The sequence below is a fragment of the Cynocephalus volans genome, chromosome 16 (assembly GCF_027409185.1).
Source record: "Cynocephalus volans isolate mCynVol1 chromosome 16, mCynVol1.pri, whole genome shotgun sequence".
Taxonomy (NCBI): Eukaryota; Metazoa; Chordata; class Mammalia; order Dermoptera; family Cynocephalidae; genus Cynocephalus; species Cynocephalus volans.
This window is the reverse complement of record NC_084475.1, coordinates 34848147-34865054: the sequence shown is the minus strand read 5'-3', so window position 1 is coordinate 34865054 and position 16908 is coordinate 34848147. Positions and strand designations below refer to the sequence as shown.

Genomic DNA, 16908 nt, shown 5'->3' with positions numbered 1-16908 from the left:
AGCTGATGGCTAAATTTTTAGGAAATGTTCAAATATTATTTGCAAATTAAACACAGTCATTATAAAAATTAAATTACATAATTTATGTTACATAAATTATATTAAAAACAAAAGTAACAAATCCCCAAAACTTATCCCTTCCTTATTATCCTATCACAGTTACTATTATCAGTGCTCTCGAGGTTATTTACTCTATTGTATCCATGTGGTAGAAACACTATGTGATGGTGGACTTCTGCACATCTCCTGCCGACTCTGTTTTGATGATGTCACATTGATATCTTGAAAGTGGCCATGGTAAGAGTGTTTACACTATATAAATTGACAGACACTACAAATCAGAGCTTGTTTTATTGGTTTATTGACTCTGTAGGCCAGGTGTTAGCAATCTATGATCTATAGACCAATTCAGCCCATTGCCTGTTTATGAATGGCCTGTGAACTAAACACTTTCCATAGTTGTTATTTAAGTTCCAAATAATATCCTCAGTTTGGGCTCTTGGATTACAAAGTCTAAAATATTTACTATCTGGCCCTTTATATTAAAAATTTGCCAACCTTTGGTGTAGACTTAAGAAAGTAATGGAGAAAAAGTTAATAATGCAGATTAAACTTACAAGTGTGTTGTGTCTCTAGCCATCACACTGTGAATAGTACACACACACAAAAAAAAAACTATGAGGAAATATTTTTCTAGTATTTAAAAACTATTCTTCAATTCAGCAAAGAAGTCACTCATGCTGCTGCCAAACAGGTGAAGTTCAAACATAGGTTTTTGTTGTTTCACTTTCTCATTAATAAAAACAAAAACATTACTATTTTCTGGTTGGAACTACACCTACTCATCAACTGCAATGCAAGAGTTGCACAAAAAAAATATGTATCAAAACATCAGATTGTATTCCATAATTATGTATAATTACAATGTCTCAATTAAAATGAAAAATGAAAATAAAAAGTGTTGCACAAAATTAATTATTCATTCTACATGAATCATTTGGTTTTATGGAACCTACAATAAAGAGAATAAAGAATGTATTATACTATTTGTACATTGTGTGCTATATATCATACATGAGTACCCTTTATACCAGTAATATGCACAGGTATTTTTTTTCTAGAAAGCCTCTTGTTCAACACCGACCAGCATACCACTGCTGATTTCCCTTATCATCAGTCTGGTCTGGCTTTACAGACTTGCATGAACAATGAAATATGGTGGTAGTGATATTCTGAGACATTTGAAGTAGGTCACAAGAAGAACTGCAGCTTCCACCTGAGTCTCTTAGAAAGCTTGCTTTTGTGACACTCTCTCTTGGAAACCAAATGTCATGCTGTGAGAAGCCCAAGCCAGGTGACAGTCCCAATTGAGTTCCCAGTTGACCACCATCTGAATGCTGAGAGATTCTGAGCAAAACCACTCTGCTGAGCCCAACCAACCCATGGAACTATGAAAGACAGTAATATCAAGTTTTTAAGCCTCTAGGTCTTGGGGGTTGCTTGCTACACCACGATAGATAACTGGAACACCATTTTATTGTGAGAAGGAGGTAGTAACAGGGGATGTAATCGGACCCAACACACCACGACCCCAGGAATTCTAGGTTAGGGTGTTAAAGCCCTGTTTTGTTACACACGCATGGTGCAAAAGCACATGTGCAGGCATGTTGGGGGTGGGGATGGTTATGCAGAGAACACATTCATGTTTGCATGTAAATCTGCATCTCATAAAGCCATTCTCCACTACAGATGCATCAAATGAAATGCCATCTAAGTCAACACTGATTCTGCCCACTTCTCTCACTGCCAACCAACCACTTGGGCTTGCTGGAATGGCATGCAGACCCTCCCTGGCTTTCTTCCTTTCTGCACCAAGCCAAATAGCCATTTTTGAGGCCAGTGTTACCTAAATTCCCTGCAGGCTTGTGATGGGGCTGTGTCCTCAATGCATGTTATCTCATTATCTCATACCCACTTCACAGTTGCCCAGCAAGGGCAATGGGGACTTTGGGGCTCTGAAGAGAGTTTATGCCTGGGGCATGTTCTGTGTTTTATTTACTCCCACTTCTCTACCTACTCCACATTAATGCACTTTTATCAATGTGTTTCAGGGGAGAAGGATTATTTAGTAGTGAACCGCTGAGTGGACTCCAACTCTATAGTTAGTCTTGCCTGCTGGCACCACGTCCCAAACAGTGTACACAGTCTGGAGCAGGACTGATATGAATTTTGGTCATGGCTCTATATTAGACAAATGATTTAACCTCTCTCCAGCTTCTAATTTCCTCACCTCCAAGATGAATATTACGGCAGACACAGGCTAATCAATCTCCAAACTGGTTCTTCTTCCTGGGCATATGACCAGACTACGTTTCTCAGCCTCCCTTTAGTTAGATGTGACCATGTGACTGAGCCAATCAAATGTGAGCAGAAGCGATGACAGTTGTCACATCCAGACCGATCCATAAGAACCTCCACCCTTGGCCCACGAAGTTCTTCTCCCTCTTGGCAGAAGGGATGGAGATGTCCCCTGGGGCCACCTTGGGAGCCACATGTTGAAAAGGGTCTCTGAGTTACCCCTGATCCCCTGACTGGGAACACCAATGGGACTGCTGCATGAATAAAAAATAAGCAACTTCTGTGTTGAGTCTCTGAGATTTGGGGTTTATCTGTTACAGCTGCTGGAGCTGCCTTGACCAATGAATTGGTGATCCTAGCACCTCTACATCATGGGGCTGCTGGGGGTGTTAAGAGAAACAATGCTGTACACTCTCACTTGACTGTCTACTCACAGTGAGCTCACATCATCAAATGTCAACTTATTGTAGTGAGGAAGAGTGATAGACCTGAACCCAAAAGGACATGGAAGTGCTTATTATTTAGAACTTGGAGGACAGTTTGTACATATTTCCATTGCTTGGGCAGAATGGCTTTGAAAAGTCACCTTTTCAAAACACTTCCGTATAAGTGTTGGGCATTTTTAAGAATATGCTAATCAACAATAGTGTATGGTCTCCCCAAAGAGAATATCAATTCTATCATAAAATAAAATAGATAAATACTCTGTAGTTACTTGCATCTTGACCTCCAAAATCTCCAAGCTCAAACAATGAGAATTCATATTTGGTGCCTAAAATTGGTAAGCCAGATTTCAGACTGATTTGCTCAGTCTGAAATGACTGGTTACAGTTGGTCAATTATGCCTCACTGAGGCTCCAGTAAACTTTCTCTTTTGTTAGGGAGGAGTTTAACAGTGATCTTCAGAATTCATTCTGGTCTGTGCTCCGAATGCTAACAGACCACGTTGGTATTTTTCCTTCTGCAGTGTTCCAAGGTGGTAATCTCTGTGCAGGGCAGAGTGAGTCAGCAGTCTCTGAGTCACGTCACCAGAACGCACCCATGTGTTCTTTATTCCAGTTGTCAAACAGCAGAGTGTCTGGTCGTGAGGAAGTCTGCAGCTGACAGCACAACAGCCCAGAGTCCCAGAGAGAAAACAGGCCTGAATAATTTCCTTGGACTCCAGCCCCAACGAAGGAGACAAAATTTCAAGAGTTGAAAACCCCGTTCTTTATTTAAAGAAAACTGATTTAAAATAAAAACAAGTGGGAGCAACAGATGAAATATGCTTAACAGGCAACAGGCTCATACAGACAGTCTTATTATTAATTTTACTCTTTTAGGTTATTTTGAAAAAGGCTGCTTTCGTGAGCAGTACTCCTATATGTCATGGGTTGAATTGTGTCTTCTTAAAATTCATATGTTAAAGTCCCAACTGCTAGCACCTCAGAATGTGACCTTATTTGGAAATAGCATTGGTATAGGTGTAATAGGTGAAGATGAGGTCATTAGGGGGGAAATGATAGAGGGAAAATGATGTACAGATAAAGGCAGAGATCAAGGTGATGCTTCTGTGAGCCAAGGAGGACCAAAGATTGCCAGCAAGCCATCAGAAGCTAGGTGAGAAGCATGGAACAGACTCCCTCTCACAGCCTTCAGAAGCTAATCTTGCCCTCACCTTGATCTTCGACTTCTAGCCTTCAGAGCTGTGAGACAATGCATTTCTGTTGTTTAAGTCATCCAGTTTGTGGTACTTTGTTATGGCAGCCCTAGCAAACTGATACAGTACATATGCGAGAATAAATCATAGTACAGCTGATCATAATAAAAAGCGATCAAGTCAGCAGTGCCTGGTTATTGTTCTTACTGAGTAAAGATGCGTATGACTTACAGCCTTTTGGGAGATGCTTAAAGGAGGTGTAGTAACATTTGGTTACTACACCAAGAATGTCATGAGCAACCTCTGTGGCTTCAGTGGCATCGCATCAGAATAGAACGATCTGTCCCTTCCCCTTAACATGGTAATAAACTGCTTTACTAGGGAGTAAACTAGGCGCAAGGAGTATAATCACTACCTGTTTTGCTGGCAAAGGAATAAAGGCAATGCGTGTTCCAGTTGAGCACATGCTTTGATATCCATAAATTTATGGATATAAATTTATATCCATAAAATTATGATAATAATTTATGGATATAATTATATATCCATAAATAATCAAATAATCTGATAATCAAATCAACAAGCAACAAAAAGAGCACAAAGGATCAGGCCCAACACTAAAGAATGAAGTGGATTCCAATACATAATGTGTATTTCCCACAAGATGCATGCTACTTTCAGACTCACGATGGCCCAGAGGCCACGTAAAATGGGACTGCAGTGTTTTTCCTATAGTCCTCTCTGTAAAAAGGCCTGCCCTTCTGGCCGTGCTTCTGATAAAGCCATTTCTACCCACTGCTCCTCATAGTCACATTCATTCTGACCTCATCTATTGAGCAAAGCACTGAATCTCTATATTACTATAATTATTTGCTTCTTACGGTAGTTCTTTCAGTAACTTATAAACCTTGATTAGGCTACAACTATAATTTGTGAGATATGCTACAGAGACAAAGGGTTTAGGAGCTTTCTCATTATTATGTAGAGGGCCGGAGTTAACCTATCTGTCAAAATCTGTGGTTTCTACCTCCCAATCCAATGGTTTCTTCTGAAGGGCATGCTATGTAGGAGGGGTCTTCAAAAAGTTCATGGAAAGATTTGTATTGTCTTTTAATTCTGTTTTCCACAAACTTCTTGAAGAATCCTTGTATGTTGCAAGGAGAAAAATCCTTCTGATTTTCTGAATATTTCCACTCAAGAAAATTAATTGGGTGGAAGTAATTAAGCAAATAGAGACCATGACATATACGGCTGTGGAATTAAGGCATTGCAAAGGACCATGAAAATACAAGGAATCCTCTTTCCCATATCTCTGACATGCTACAAAACCTCCAGTTGATTTCTTCCAGTGACAACAGCTAACTACTTTGCAAAGCTGCCCACTCCATTTTTGGACAGCTGGATAAGCAGTACTATGAATAAATACATGGCCCACTCTTTATCCATCTGATATCAGCCTTCAGCCACAGTTGTCTGGGGAAACTGGTTGGAAGGGAACAAAGTAGTAGGTTGTCTTGAATGCCTAGCTAGGTGGCTTCGTTAGCAAATTTATTTAAATTCAAAAGGAGATAAAAATCAGATGTCAAAGCAACAAATTGCAACCACCCATATGCATTAACTAAGCATTTGTCTTTACTAAGCATCTACTATGTGCCTAGCACTGTGCCAGGAAATTAAGAGGAGAAAAAAGTCAAAGACACCATCATCACCCTCAATTAACTTAAAATATTGTCACACCATGATTTAATATATGAAACAAGTTCAAAACCAATGGAAGATAGATTGTACATTTAAGTCCTATGTTGGTCATCTAAATTTTGCAAGCGTTCAGAGGGTGGAATTAAATATGGAGAATTCATAAGAGTTATCATGAAGTTCCTAGTTTGACCATGCTTCAGAGGACAAGCAAGGTTTAGAAAGTCATAGGAACTAGGAAGGATTTTTGAGAATATACCTAGATTTAAAGGGCAATTATATAACTGTTCCAAAATAATATAGAATTGTGGGGATCTGTTACTATTTTTTAAAGTGAGGTGAATAGGAATGAGAAAAAAATGTTGAAGTATAATCAAATATGGGTGGGATTGAAAAAATACCACTGCCCCATAGTACGATCTATGAAGAAAACCAGACTCTGCCCTTAACTTAGGGATTTTTCCAAGTGACAGACTGGATAAATAATATGCATTTTCTCTTTCAAAGAAGATATAGGAGTTCTTTGTCCATTTTTCAGACACCTTTAATATCCCCATGATGCAAAAGTGAAAAGCTCTCATTCAGCTAGTTAGAGTTGAAACTGTGCACCCTTCTTTATACATACAAATGTACTTCTCTCCTCCTCCCAGAAGATCATACAGCACTTGCAGAGATGTACTTAACCATCTGATTAATTACTGGACCTCTATGTAAATTACTGTCAAGATCAAGGTGATTTTTTTATCACTTATGCTGCTTGATAAACATTTACTGTTTAACATATCTGACAAAGCCATTTGTATACCCCTATAATAAAATGAAGGTACATTAAAGCTACGATAAGTCTATGATATTAATAGACTTAAAATAATTTGCTAACTACAGACAGTTCCCTAGCAATTACAAGATGTTCTATGTTAATTTAGAAAGGAATTCCAAACAAGGCATTTAAAACCTAATAAGATGCCATTAAATGAAGGGAGACAGGGGAGGGGGAAAGGGAAAGAAAACCCTAAGGCTTGAACAAGTAGAAATGATTCTCAGAGCTACTGACCCTTGTGAGAACCATGTTTTCCTTGGGTTTCTAGATACAAAGCAGATTTCTAATTGAAGGTGATTATCTAGTTACTATATCTAAAATTGCATATATTTCTTATATTGCTTCACGTCAAATAATTATATGGAGCATTTATTAATCTGATAGTCCACAGAAACAGTAGAGTCAATCTACCAACTTCTTACAACGAGAACGTGTTCTGTAAACTATGAGGCACTATATAACATGATGACAGTCTGACTCCCAGTACTCATAGGAGTTGATTATAATATTAATCAACTGGGAATAAAATTTACAAAAAGATCACAGAAGAAAAAGCACCTGGCTTGCTTTGCTCTTGTCTTTCTGAGGTGTGGACACCAATACGAATGCCTGCTATTCTGTAGAAATATACACATTGATATAGTCGTGATCACCATGGGAAAAAAAGAATAGCAACATATAATTCTAAAAACCATAAGACAAATTCCTATACAACAAATTTTATCTCTGTAAACTTGACTTGGTAGCAAGATGCCTCAACCAAAGGTAGATAGCTTGATTAAGGCAATATAATAGTAGAGAAACACACAGACTTCTGCATAACACAAATGTGCCTCTGTAAAATATAGTTCCCATTAGTTAGGTTAATTAAGATTAACATACAAGTCATTGAAAACCCCCAAAGTAGACAAAAGATAATTTACCAAGGAAAGACAAAAAGACAAGAAGAGCATTCACTCGCAGTCATTCATTTAACAGATTGGAAGGAGGTTCCTTATTAACACTTGAGTTCTTGCCTCTGATTACAAATGACACACATCAAAATAGCTTACAAAGGCCAAAGGACAACTCAGAAAACTTGCTTTCTCAGAAAACTTCTATGAACGATACAGGGTGGTACACATCCATTCGTATGGATGTGAACCTAATCACATATATCATAATTGCTATTAAACAGGTTAAATACACACACACACACACACACACACACACACACACAGTTTAACTGAGGTAAATAACAAACTAACATTCATCTTGAGAGTCCTGGTTTGGCATTTTTCATTGATTTGACATAGAATTTTCACCCAAAATAATAACATGCATTCCAAATCAAATATATCACAAAGAAGCACCCAGAGCAAAATATTAACACTAACATATGCAATGTTAATACAGAAAGAGCTGTATTCCAGTGCTCAGCTCAGACCACAATTGTGTGAAATCTACCATTGCTGAAAAAGCATTCTCACCCTTACCTCAAGGGTCATGTTCACGGTACTAATGGCCACTTTTATTTCTCCATCTGACAGTTCCTTTAGATCTTTTAATATTGTCTGTTCAATACTGAGACCTGTGGATAAGAGGAAAAAAACACTATATTTTACTTAGGGAATTTTTTTTTTTTTTGTAAAATCAATGGGTAATATCAATTCTTCAAAAAATGTTTTAAGAATTCACCGTGTTAACTTCAATATTTTCCCCTTTAATATCACTTTTATCCACAATAAACACACACACAGAGGCGATAATCACATTAGTGACAATGTCTGCATCAGTTAGGATCCAAACAGAAAAGAGAATGCACCCCTCTTGATGCAAAAGAAGACTCTTTAATGGCAGGACCCTTACAGAGACATGGGCAGTGCTGAGAAAGTGAAGGAAAGATGGTGAGGCACCCAGAGACTAGCAAAGGGACAAGGGAAGGAAGCAGAGATCTGGAACCAGAGAAGACTGGCTGCCAGTGACGGGGCACCAAAGCAGGAAGGGACAGGGGCGGATAGACTACAGCCTCCTTTTTCTTCCCTCCACCCCACTTGTTACCAACTCTTCCTACTGGCCAAACCCTACTAGAGGCCAGTGTCAAGGGAGCCCAGAAGATTAAGTACTCAGGGTTCAGCCGCTGGAGGCCCAGAGCAGACAAGGGCAGGGAAGGAATGGGTGCAGATGAGCAAATAAAGAAAAACTAGCAAAACCATGCAAACTAGTCAGATAGCACGAAACAACTCCAAGATTTGCTTTCAGAATGCATTTAGGTGAGTTCTTATGTTTTCTAGTATAAATTTATTCAAAATGAACTTTATAAGTGTGACCCATAAAACTATCATAATTAAGTTGGCCACCCTTATAATAGGCTCTGGCATTAGGAGTTACTGATTCCTTAGTTGATGGGAGGAATAATCCAGAATGGCTAAACTATCCAGAACTGCATAGTCGTAGTCAGTTGACCAATGTGTTTCAATGAAATCTATCATTTGATTCTCACAATGCTATTATGTCAGATCAGGAGTACCCTCTTGGGAAGAAGATCTATAATAAAGCTCAGTAATGTGCAAGTATCTTACCCAGATGTATGTTAAGATATCGGAGTTGATTGTTCATCCTATCAACTTAGAACACTCTGTCAATCATAGTAGCATGGGGAAAAGAACAGAAACTAAATATTTTGCTTTGACTCAAAGATTGAAAGGCTATAATCTTTCACACTGCAGCATAAAATGATTTATAGAATATACTATAACACATAAGTTTGGTATAGGTTTGAAAACAAATGACAAAACACGTGCCATCATGCAGCTGTCGATATACCCAACATACCTCCACACTGCACAGGTGACAGAGGGTGTAGCTGATGCTGTCAGGGTCCCACCCACATTTCCTCAGATTCTCCTATCTCATTGAACCCCAGTCTGATGCTCAGCCACCAGCACCTGCATCTCTTCCTGAGGGAATTCCTACTCTGGGAATTACCTGAGGCTGAGTAGTCCTCACTACTCCTGTGGTCTGCTGATAAATGTTAACCACCAGCAACAAAACCTGATTTGTAGTGTTTGTCAATTTCTGTGGTGTAAATATTCCTAATATTCATGGCTGATCTCAAGCTACAGTCCAACATCAACCAACTCACAAAATTTCTGAAAATTTAACCATCAGCTCCTGGAGCCTGGGTGAGCAAGCTCCTGCACACCACTGCTCCCCTCGGGTGGGATAACCCTCGGGTGCAATTTTACAGTCTTTCCCAGGGTTCCCAAGTGGGATTAAGATCTGGTTTCCGACTGAGTTAACTTGCTTGATAAAGCACTCCATTGCTCTATCAGTGTTGCCTGGGATCACCTCCCAAATAAACTGCTTTGCCTTAGGCTCTGCCCCTGGGGGATCCCAAACCAAGGGAGAAAGCTATGTAATTTAGTCTTTGCACCTTAAAGATAGATGGTCTGGATTTAAATCCTGGCCTGGACACTTGGCAGCTGTGTGTGTTTGATGATGGAAAAACAAAAAAGTCTTTCTGTGCCTCAGTGTTCTCATCTGGAAATTGGGGATAATAAAGCACCTGAATTTTAGGGTTGTCATGAGGATTCAATAAAATAATTCTTGTAAAGTTACACCATCAGAACCGCGCATATTCTAGGTATTCAATAAATTAGAGCTATTTATTGTTATAAAAAGTTGATCCAGGAAATTCACTGTCTTGATAAAGCCTAGACTTAGAGAACAATTTCATCATCTTAGCCGTCTTCTCTCTCATTTCTTTCTAAAATTAATTGATTTATGAAATCCCATTGTGCTTGACATTGCTCCTGCCATATTCTCAAAGAACCTTGTCAGCACAGGGATTGCATGTCATGAAGCAACTGGGGTGTGCATTAGACACATGAATTAACCACACACTCAGACACGAAGGCTGCAGAGGAGAGGCTTATGGTAAAGGCTGCCTCTTTCCAGGTGAGCCAACGTTATGTGCCTGAAAATCTTCCATAAGCATAAGCCATAGAGAAGAAAGTGAATACACACCCAAATTCACCTTCTGGGGCCTGACAACTCTCTGTTCCACAAATCATCCCTACTTGGGAGCAGCGAGAGAGCTGGGGACAGAGTCACTCACCCTGAGCACTGAATTGGGTCTCCTGCAGGATGTTGACGATGTCCTCCCTTGGAGGCAAGTTAGGAAATTTTTCTTCCAGGATAGACAGAATTTCCTCCTGCTTCTCTGAGATCTTCTCTGATTCCATGGTCATCCACTTGAAAAGGATACTACCTGAAAGGCATGAATAAAAATGCTCCTAACCTTTCCAGCCAAGCCAGGACAGAGGCCAGGAAAACCAATGTCTTCTGGCCTCTGATCTAAGCTCTCCCTTCCCGTTTCTTGCCTGGACCAGGAGACTCCACAGAGCAATATTCAAGAGAAATTTTTTGGAAAACCCTCATATACCGTCTTCCCATCCTCATTATTTTCCAGGTATTAATCTCTATATGTTAACTGACTCTAACACACTCTGTAGCACGGAGTTTATGGATAAAAGAACAAAAAGTTGTGCTTTCCTCCACTCCACACAAACACAGAAATGATGTATGGTGGTTTTAAGTGATTTCAGATGGAAGTTCTTGGTAAACTATTTAAAAACTTAGTTAAGATTATTCCTCTCAAGGGACCACAGAGAATATTGTTCCCAGCCCTCACATCATTCATTTTACGTACAAACGTCCTGCTTTTCACAAATAAATGATTGTATAATCACACTGTCAGTAGCTAAGGAATCTGACCAGGTGGTTAACCTGAAGTCCATTTCTGATCTTCCAAGCATCATACATAGTTTTAAAGTAATTTACTAGTGTCTAATCATAAGGATTCACAAGCTGGGTCTAAATCACAGGCTTAGATTACCAAGTCATTTGCCCATGTGAAAGACCTCTCACAAACTCTTAAAATCTCTATGGATAGCCTCACATTGGAAGGGAGGAGTTGTATCTCCTTTCTTTGCATCCCATGCCCAGACTTACACGAGGTCACAAGGGAAGAGAGAATGTTCGCTTAATGATTAAACTCTCTAAAAATCCCTAGATCTATTTATTAATCAAGGCACTATCATCTCTCTAGTTTTCAGTGTACCCTTAATGCCAGTCACAGGGGAGGGAAAATAGAAAATAAATAAAGAAGGAGGGAAGAATGTAAAATGGGAAATGAGAAATAAGGTATTTAGTGAGGAAAAACTAGGGTACTCAATCCATACACTGAGATCTACAGAACCTAGAGATGAGGTCTACATTTGCCATTAAACATGTGGGAAAGCCCCAAGCAAGTCATCTGGCCTCTCTGTACTGATTTGCCATTTTTAAAACAGAAATAATACTGCTTTTCCAGCTCACACAGTTATACTGAGAATCAAATAAATATAAACATCATAATGAAAAGTAAATATTGCAAATATATTTAAAATATCTTATTCATTCATTAGTTCAGCAAAGAATTACTGAGCACCGACTATGGGCCAGGCACTGCTAGATGCTAATGATTCAATACTGAAATAGAGATAACCTTGCCCTTTGAAGCTCATAGTAGCTTAGGTGCTACTGATAAGTAAGCAAAGATATATTCAATATAAGGGAATAAGAAATATCACTGGGGAAATATGTAGTACTCTGGATCTAGGCCAGAATTCAGGAGTCAAAGAAGTCTCCGTCAAGACCTGAAGGAGAGTTAGGACTGAAGGCCAAGGCAAGGTGAGAGGGAGATCAGGACCCAGACAGATCACGTGCTAAGCACTGAGGTGGCAGAGAATTTGACCTGTTCAAGGCATGGAAAACAATTAAGTAGGGATAGATGGCATAGTTTTAGGGGAAAAAATGCTAAAAAAGTTAGGTTGGAGAGGTAGTCGAGGCCAGATCATGAAGGACATTGCCAACTATCTTAAAGTTTGTCTTTTATATTCTAAGGGAAATGGGGAATCTGGACAGAGTTTTAAGTAGATGGAGTAACATGCTCAGATTTATGTTTTATAAGAATCACTCCAACTACCATGTAGAGAATCAATTAGACAATGAATATTGGAAAGATAAGTACAGAGACTGTTTTGGATTAGAACTAAGGAAAGAACAGTCAGCATGCAGAGAATTGGACAGCTTCAATTTGAAAGATCATTTAAAGATGGAGAGCAGCCAACTGGATTTGGAGTGTTTCCTGTGGTCTGACAATTTCTGACTTAAAATCCAAAATATCAAGTTGATTTTTCCACACGTTATTAAGGCAATAGCGAATCTTAATTTCAAAAAAACATCTTCCGCTGCTTCCGGCTCTGATAGACTACTAATACTAAGAACAACGGGGGAAAAACTGGATCAAGTACAAAAAAGAAAAAAACAATTGTGAAAGCATCAGAGTTACCCAAGTGATTGTATCAGAAGCTGAGATCCAGGAGACGAAAATGCAGAGAAGTGACACAGCATTTGCTGCTGCTTTTCCCTCAGGGCACTTGCTAATTCATAGGCTGTAGCCAATGAGCTAAGAAAGCCAGCAGATCTAACAGGAGTTTCACAAGGCAATGGAGGCAAAAGCTGGAGGTTAGGGCCCTCCGCAGAGAATGGGTCTTAGTTAAATAACCCAGGCTTTGAGATGCGACCTCTGGTGAGTTACACCCTAAGATAAGGATTGGAAGACAAAGGTCTGGAGGTCATATCTGGCTACCTGTTTCTATAAATAAAATTTTATTGGAACGCAGCCATACTCATTATTTTAAATATTGTTTATGGATGCCTTTGAGCTACAATGACAGAGCTCAGTAGTTGCAACAGAGACTGTGGGCCCACAAAGCCTAAAATATTTAGTATTTGACCCTATTCAGAAAAAGTTTGCCAACCCATGCCCAAGGAGAAGGGTAAAGCAAAAGCAGTCCAGTCTTTACAAAGACTAAAATCCTGACTTGAATCCACTCAGACACAGAATAAAGTTTTTCTGCCACTCTTCCAACTGCCTTTGAGATACAAAAGTAAATCCTCTCCAGAGCAAAAGAATTTCATCATCCGTGACTTCGTCCTCTACAATTTTTATAGAAAATATTCAGCCCTCAATAAAAAATTTCCAGGCATAAAGGAGATAACACCAAATAACTAGAAGCCTCAGAGAAAATACCTCATGAGGAAAAGAATAGAAACAGAGCCAAAGAAAATTATAAAATTAGCTGAAAAATTATAGTACAGAATTAGAATCAATAAATAAAGTAATCAAATGAAAATGTAAGACTATAAATTTAATAACTGAATTTAAGAACTCAAAAATGTATTTACAGCAGATTAAATACACTGAGGAAAAGATTAGTGAACTGGCAAATATGTCAGAATAAAATATCCATACTGAAGCGTAAAGAGAAAAAGGAATGAAAAATACAGAGATGAACATAAGAGACAGAAAGGACATGGAAACAGGTCCAACACACGTGTAATAGCTCACCTTGGAGTGGAGAGAGAGAATGGGGCTGAAATAATACTTGAAAAGGTAATGGGCACACTCATTTTTTAAAATTAATGAAAGACATTACTCTAACATTTAAGAAAAACTATGAACCCAAATCAGGATAAACACAAAGAAAAACACCTGTAGGCACATGAGAATAAAATTGCTAAAAATTGCAGAGAGAAAACAATCTAGATCAATTGTAGAAGAAAAGACATTACTGTCAAAGCAGCTATAATAAAATTGAGACTGACCTCTCAACCAAAATATGAAAGACAATGGAATCATATTTTCAAAGTGCTGATATAAAATAAGAATTCTATAGTGAATAAAGACAAATGAAAAAATGATGGCAAAATAAAGACATTTTCAGGAAAAAAAAAAAAAAAAAACAGAAGTGTATGTCCCAAGAAGACCTACACTAAAGGAAATAGTAAAGGCAGAAGAAAATTATTGCAGATGGAAGCACAGAAATGCAGGAAGGAAAGAACATTGGACAATGTACATAAGTGGGTAAGTATAAACCAACACTCACTGCATAAAACAATTAGAATAAAATCTCATGGAGCATAAAATATACGTGTGATTAAATACATTTCAATCCCAACAAATTTCAGAAGGAACTAAGTAGAGATGAAGTGTTGTAGGTGCTTAGAATATGCAATCATGACAATAACAACGGAAATGGGAAAAGGTAACAGCATCAATTTATATGAGATTTTAATTGTATATTGTAATCTCTATTGTTACTAAAAGAATAACAAAAATACCTATGTAGTATAACAGCAGTAAAGAAATAAGAGGAAAAAGGAAAATAAGAGGCAAGACAAAAACAAATAGCAAAATGATCAGTTTAAACCCAAATGTAAGAGCCATTACCTTACATAGAAAGAGACAAAGTACTTCAATTAAAAGACAAAAATTGTCAAACTGAATTTTAGAAACCACAATGACTATATATTATTTGCAAGAGCACACCTTAAATATAATGATATTGAAAAGTTGAAAGTAAAAGGATAGAAAAAGATATAACATGCAAACACCAACCACAAGAAGTTGGTGTAATAGATTAAGACAAATATTTCCTTACTGTTAAAGGGTTAATCTTCAGGAAGATACATCAATTCTAAATTTGCATGCACTAACAACATAGCTTCTAAATATAGAAAGCAAAAATTGACAAAGCTAGATGAAGGAATAGAAAAATACACAGTCACAGAGGGAAATTTTAACTCATCTCTCTCAGCAACTTTAAGAACCAGCATGAAAAACTATGCAAAGATACAGAATACTTGAGCAACATGAGTAACAAATTTGGCTTATATTAAACATTGCTATCAACAATGGCAGACTGTACTTCCTTGTCTACCACAAATGAAAAATTTACCAAAATCAACCATCTGTTGAGGCATAAGTCAAGTCTTAAAACATTTCAAATGATTGCAATCATATTGAATGGTTGCAATCATAGTTTTATTCTATGCCCACATGAAAACAGTCTAAAAATCAATAATAAAACAAAAACTAGAAAATTCCCAAATATTTGAAAATTAATGCACTTCTAAATAACTCATGGTAAAAGAAGAAATCACAATATAAATTAGAATATACTTTTAATTGAATAATTATAAAAATATGAAATTTAAAATCATGAAACTCAATTAAACTTGTGCTCTGAGGAAATTTTATAGCCTTAAAACCAGAAGATATTTTTTTTTAAAGTCAGTAAATTCAGCTAAAAATGTAGAAGAAGGGATATAATAAAGATAAGAGAAAACTTAAAGAAACAGAAAACAAACACGTTAAAGAAATCAATAAAACAAAAAGTTCATTCCCAGAAAAGACTAATATAACTACAGATTGTACCAACATTAAAAGATAAGAACAAATTTACTTGAATAGGTTTTAAAATTTACAAGTGAACTTCACTAGGAAAATTGGCAAGAAAAAATTTAGGAATATAAATGGTCTACATCTATTTAAAAATAAATCCATAGTTTCAAATCTATAGTTTTAAACATTTAAGAAAGAAATACGAATTTTACTCAAATTCTTCCAAAGAATATAAAAACAGAGAACATTTCCCAACTTATTTTATGAATCTAGCATGATTTTGATACCAATTCCTAATAAGGACATTATAAGAATTAGAGGCAAGTGTCTCTCATAAACACAGATGCAAAATAATTTTAAAAATGAGTCCCAAATCAAATTCTATAAGGATATTGTACAGTTACCAATAGGACTCTCTCAGGAATCAAAGGACAGATTAACATTCAACAAATGATCAATGTAATTCACCATATTAATGGAATAAAGGAGAAAAACCATATAATAGCTGCAATAGATAGGTGATAAATGGTAAAACTACTTCATAAAATCCAAAACTTAATCATTATATAAAATCCCAGCCAAGTAGAAATACAAGACGACTTCCTTAATTTGATGAATGGCATTTATAAAAACCAAACAAAAAAAGCAAAAATTACCGTTAACTGAAATATTGAGACTTATTCAACCCTTCATTGTGAATCCTAGCCAAAGGGCAGGCAGCAAGGCAAGCAAAAGAAGTAAAAAAGGTAAAGTCTTTCCTTGCAGATGATATGTCTGTGTACGTAAAAAGCTTAAAGAATCTACAATGAGCTTGGAATAGTAAGTAAATTTAGTAAGTCTGCTGCATAAATTGTTAATAATATAAAATTGACTGTATTTCTTTAAATAACCACAAATAATTGAAATCAAACTTAAAAATTCAGAAAAAACTGCATCAGTATCAAAATATAAAATACTTAGAAATAAATTTCACAAAAACGTGCCTGGCTTATGGTCAAACCAAGAATCCATTTTCATTGATTTGGGGACCTAATTTTTAAAATACAAAATAGAAAGGCAGTATTCAGAAATGAATCTAACAGATACTGCATTAAACAGAGTCCTACAGGATAATTCAGTGAA

The 16908-nt window shown here is 37.1% G+C and overlaps 1 protein-coding gene across 13 annotated transcripts in view; it reads right to left on the bottom strand.

Moving 5' to 3' along the window:
• PRUNE2 (prune homolog 2 with BCH domain) overlaps positions 1-16908 on the bottom strand; it is a 274536-nt gene that overhangs the window by 199012 nt on the left and 58616 nt on the right. For all 13 annotated transcript variants that reach the window (XM_063080981.1, XM_063080984.1, XM_063080985.1 and 10 more), the window contains exons 5-6: positions 10612-10764; positions 7988-8082 (exon numbers count right to left, since the gene is read on the bottom strand). In XM_063080981.1, the coding sequence (XP_062937051.1) occupies positions 7988-8082; positions 10612-10764 (248 nt within the window). The remainder of the gene's footprint in view (positions 1-7987; positions 8083-10611; positions 10765-16908) is intronic.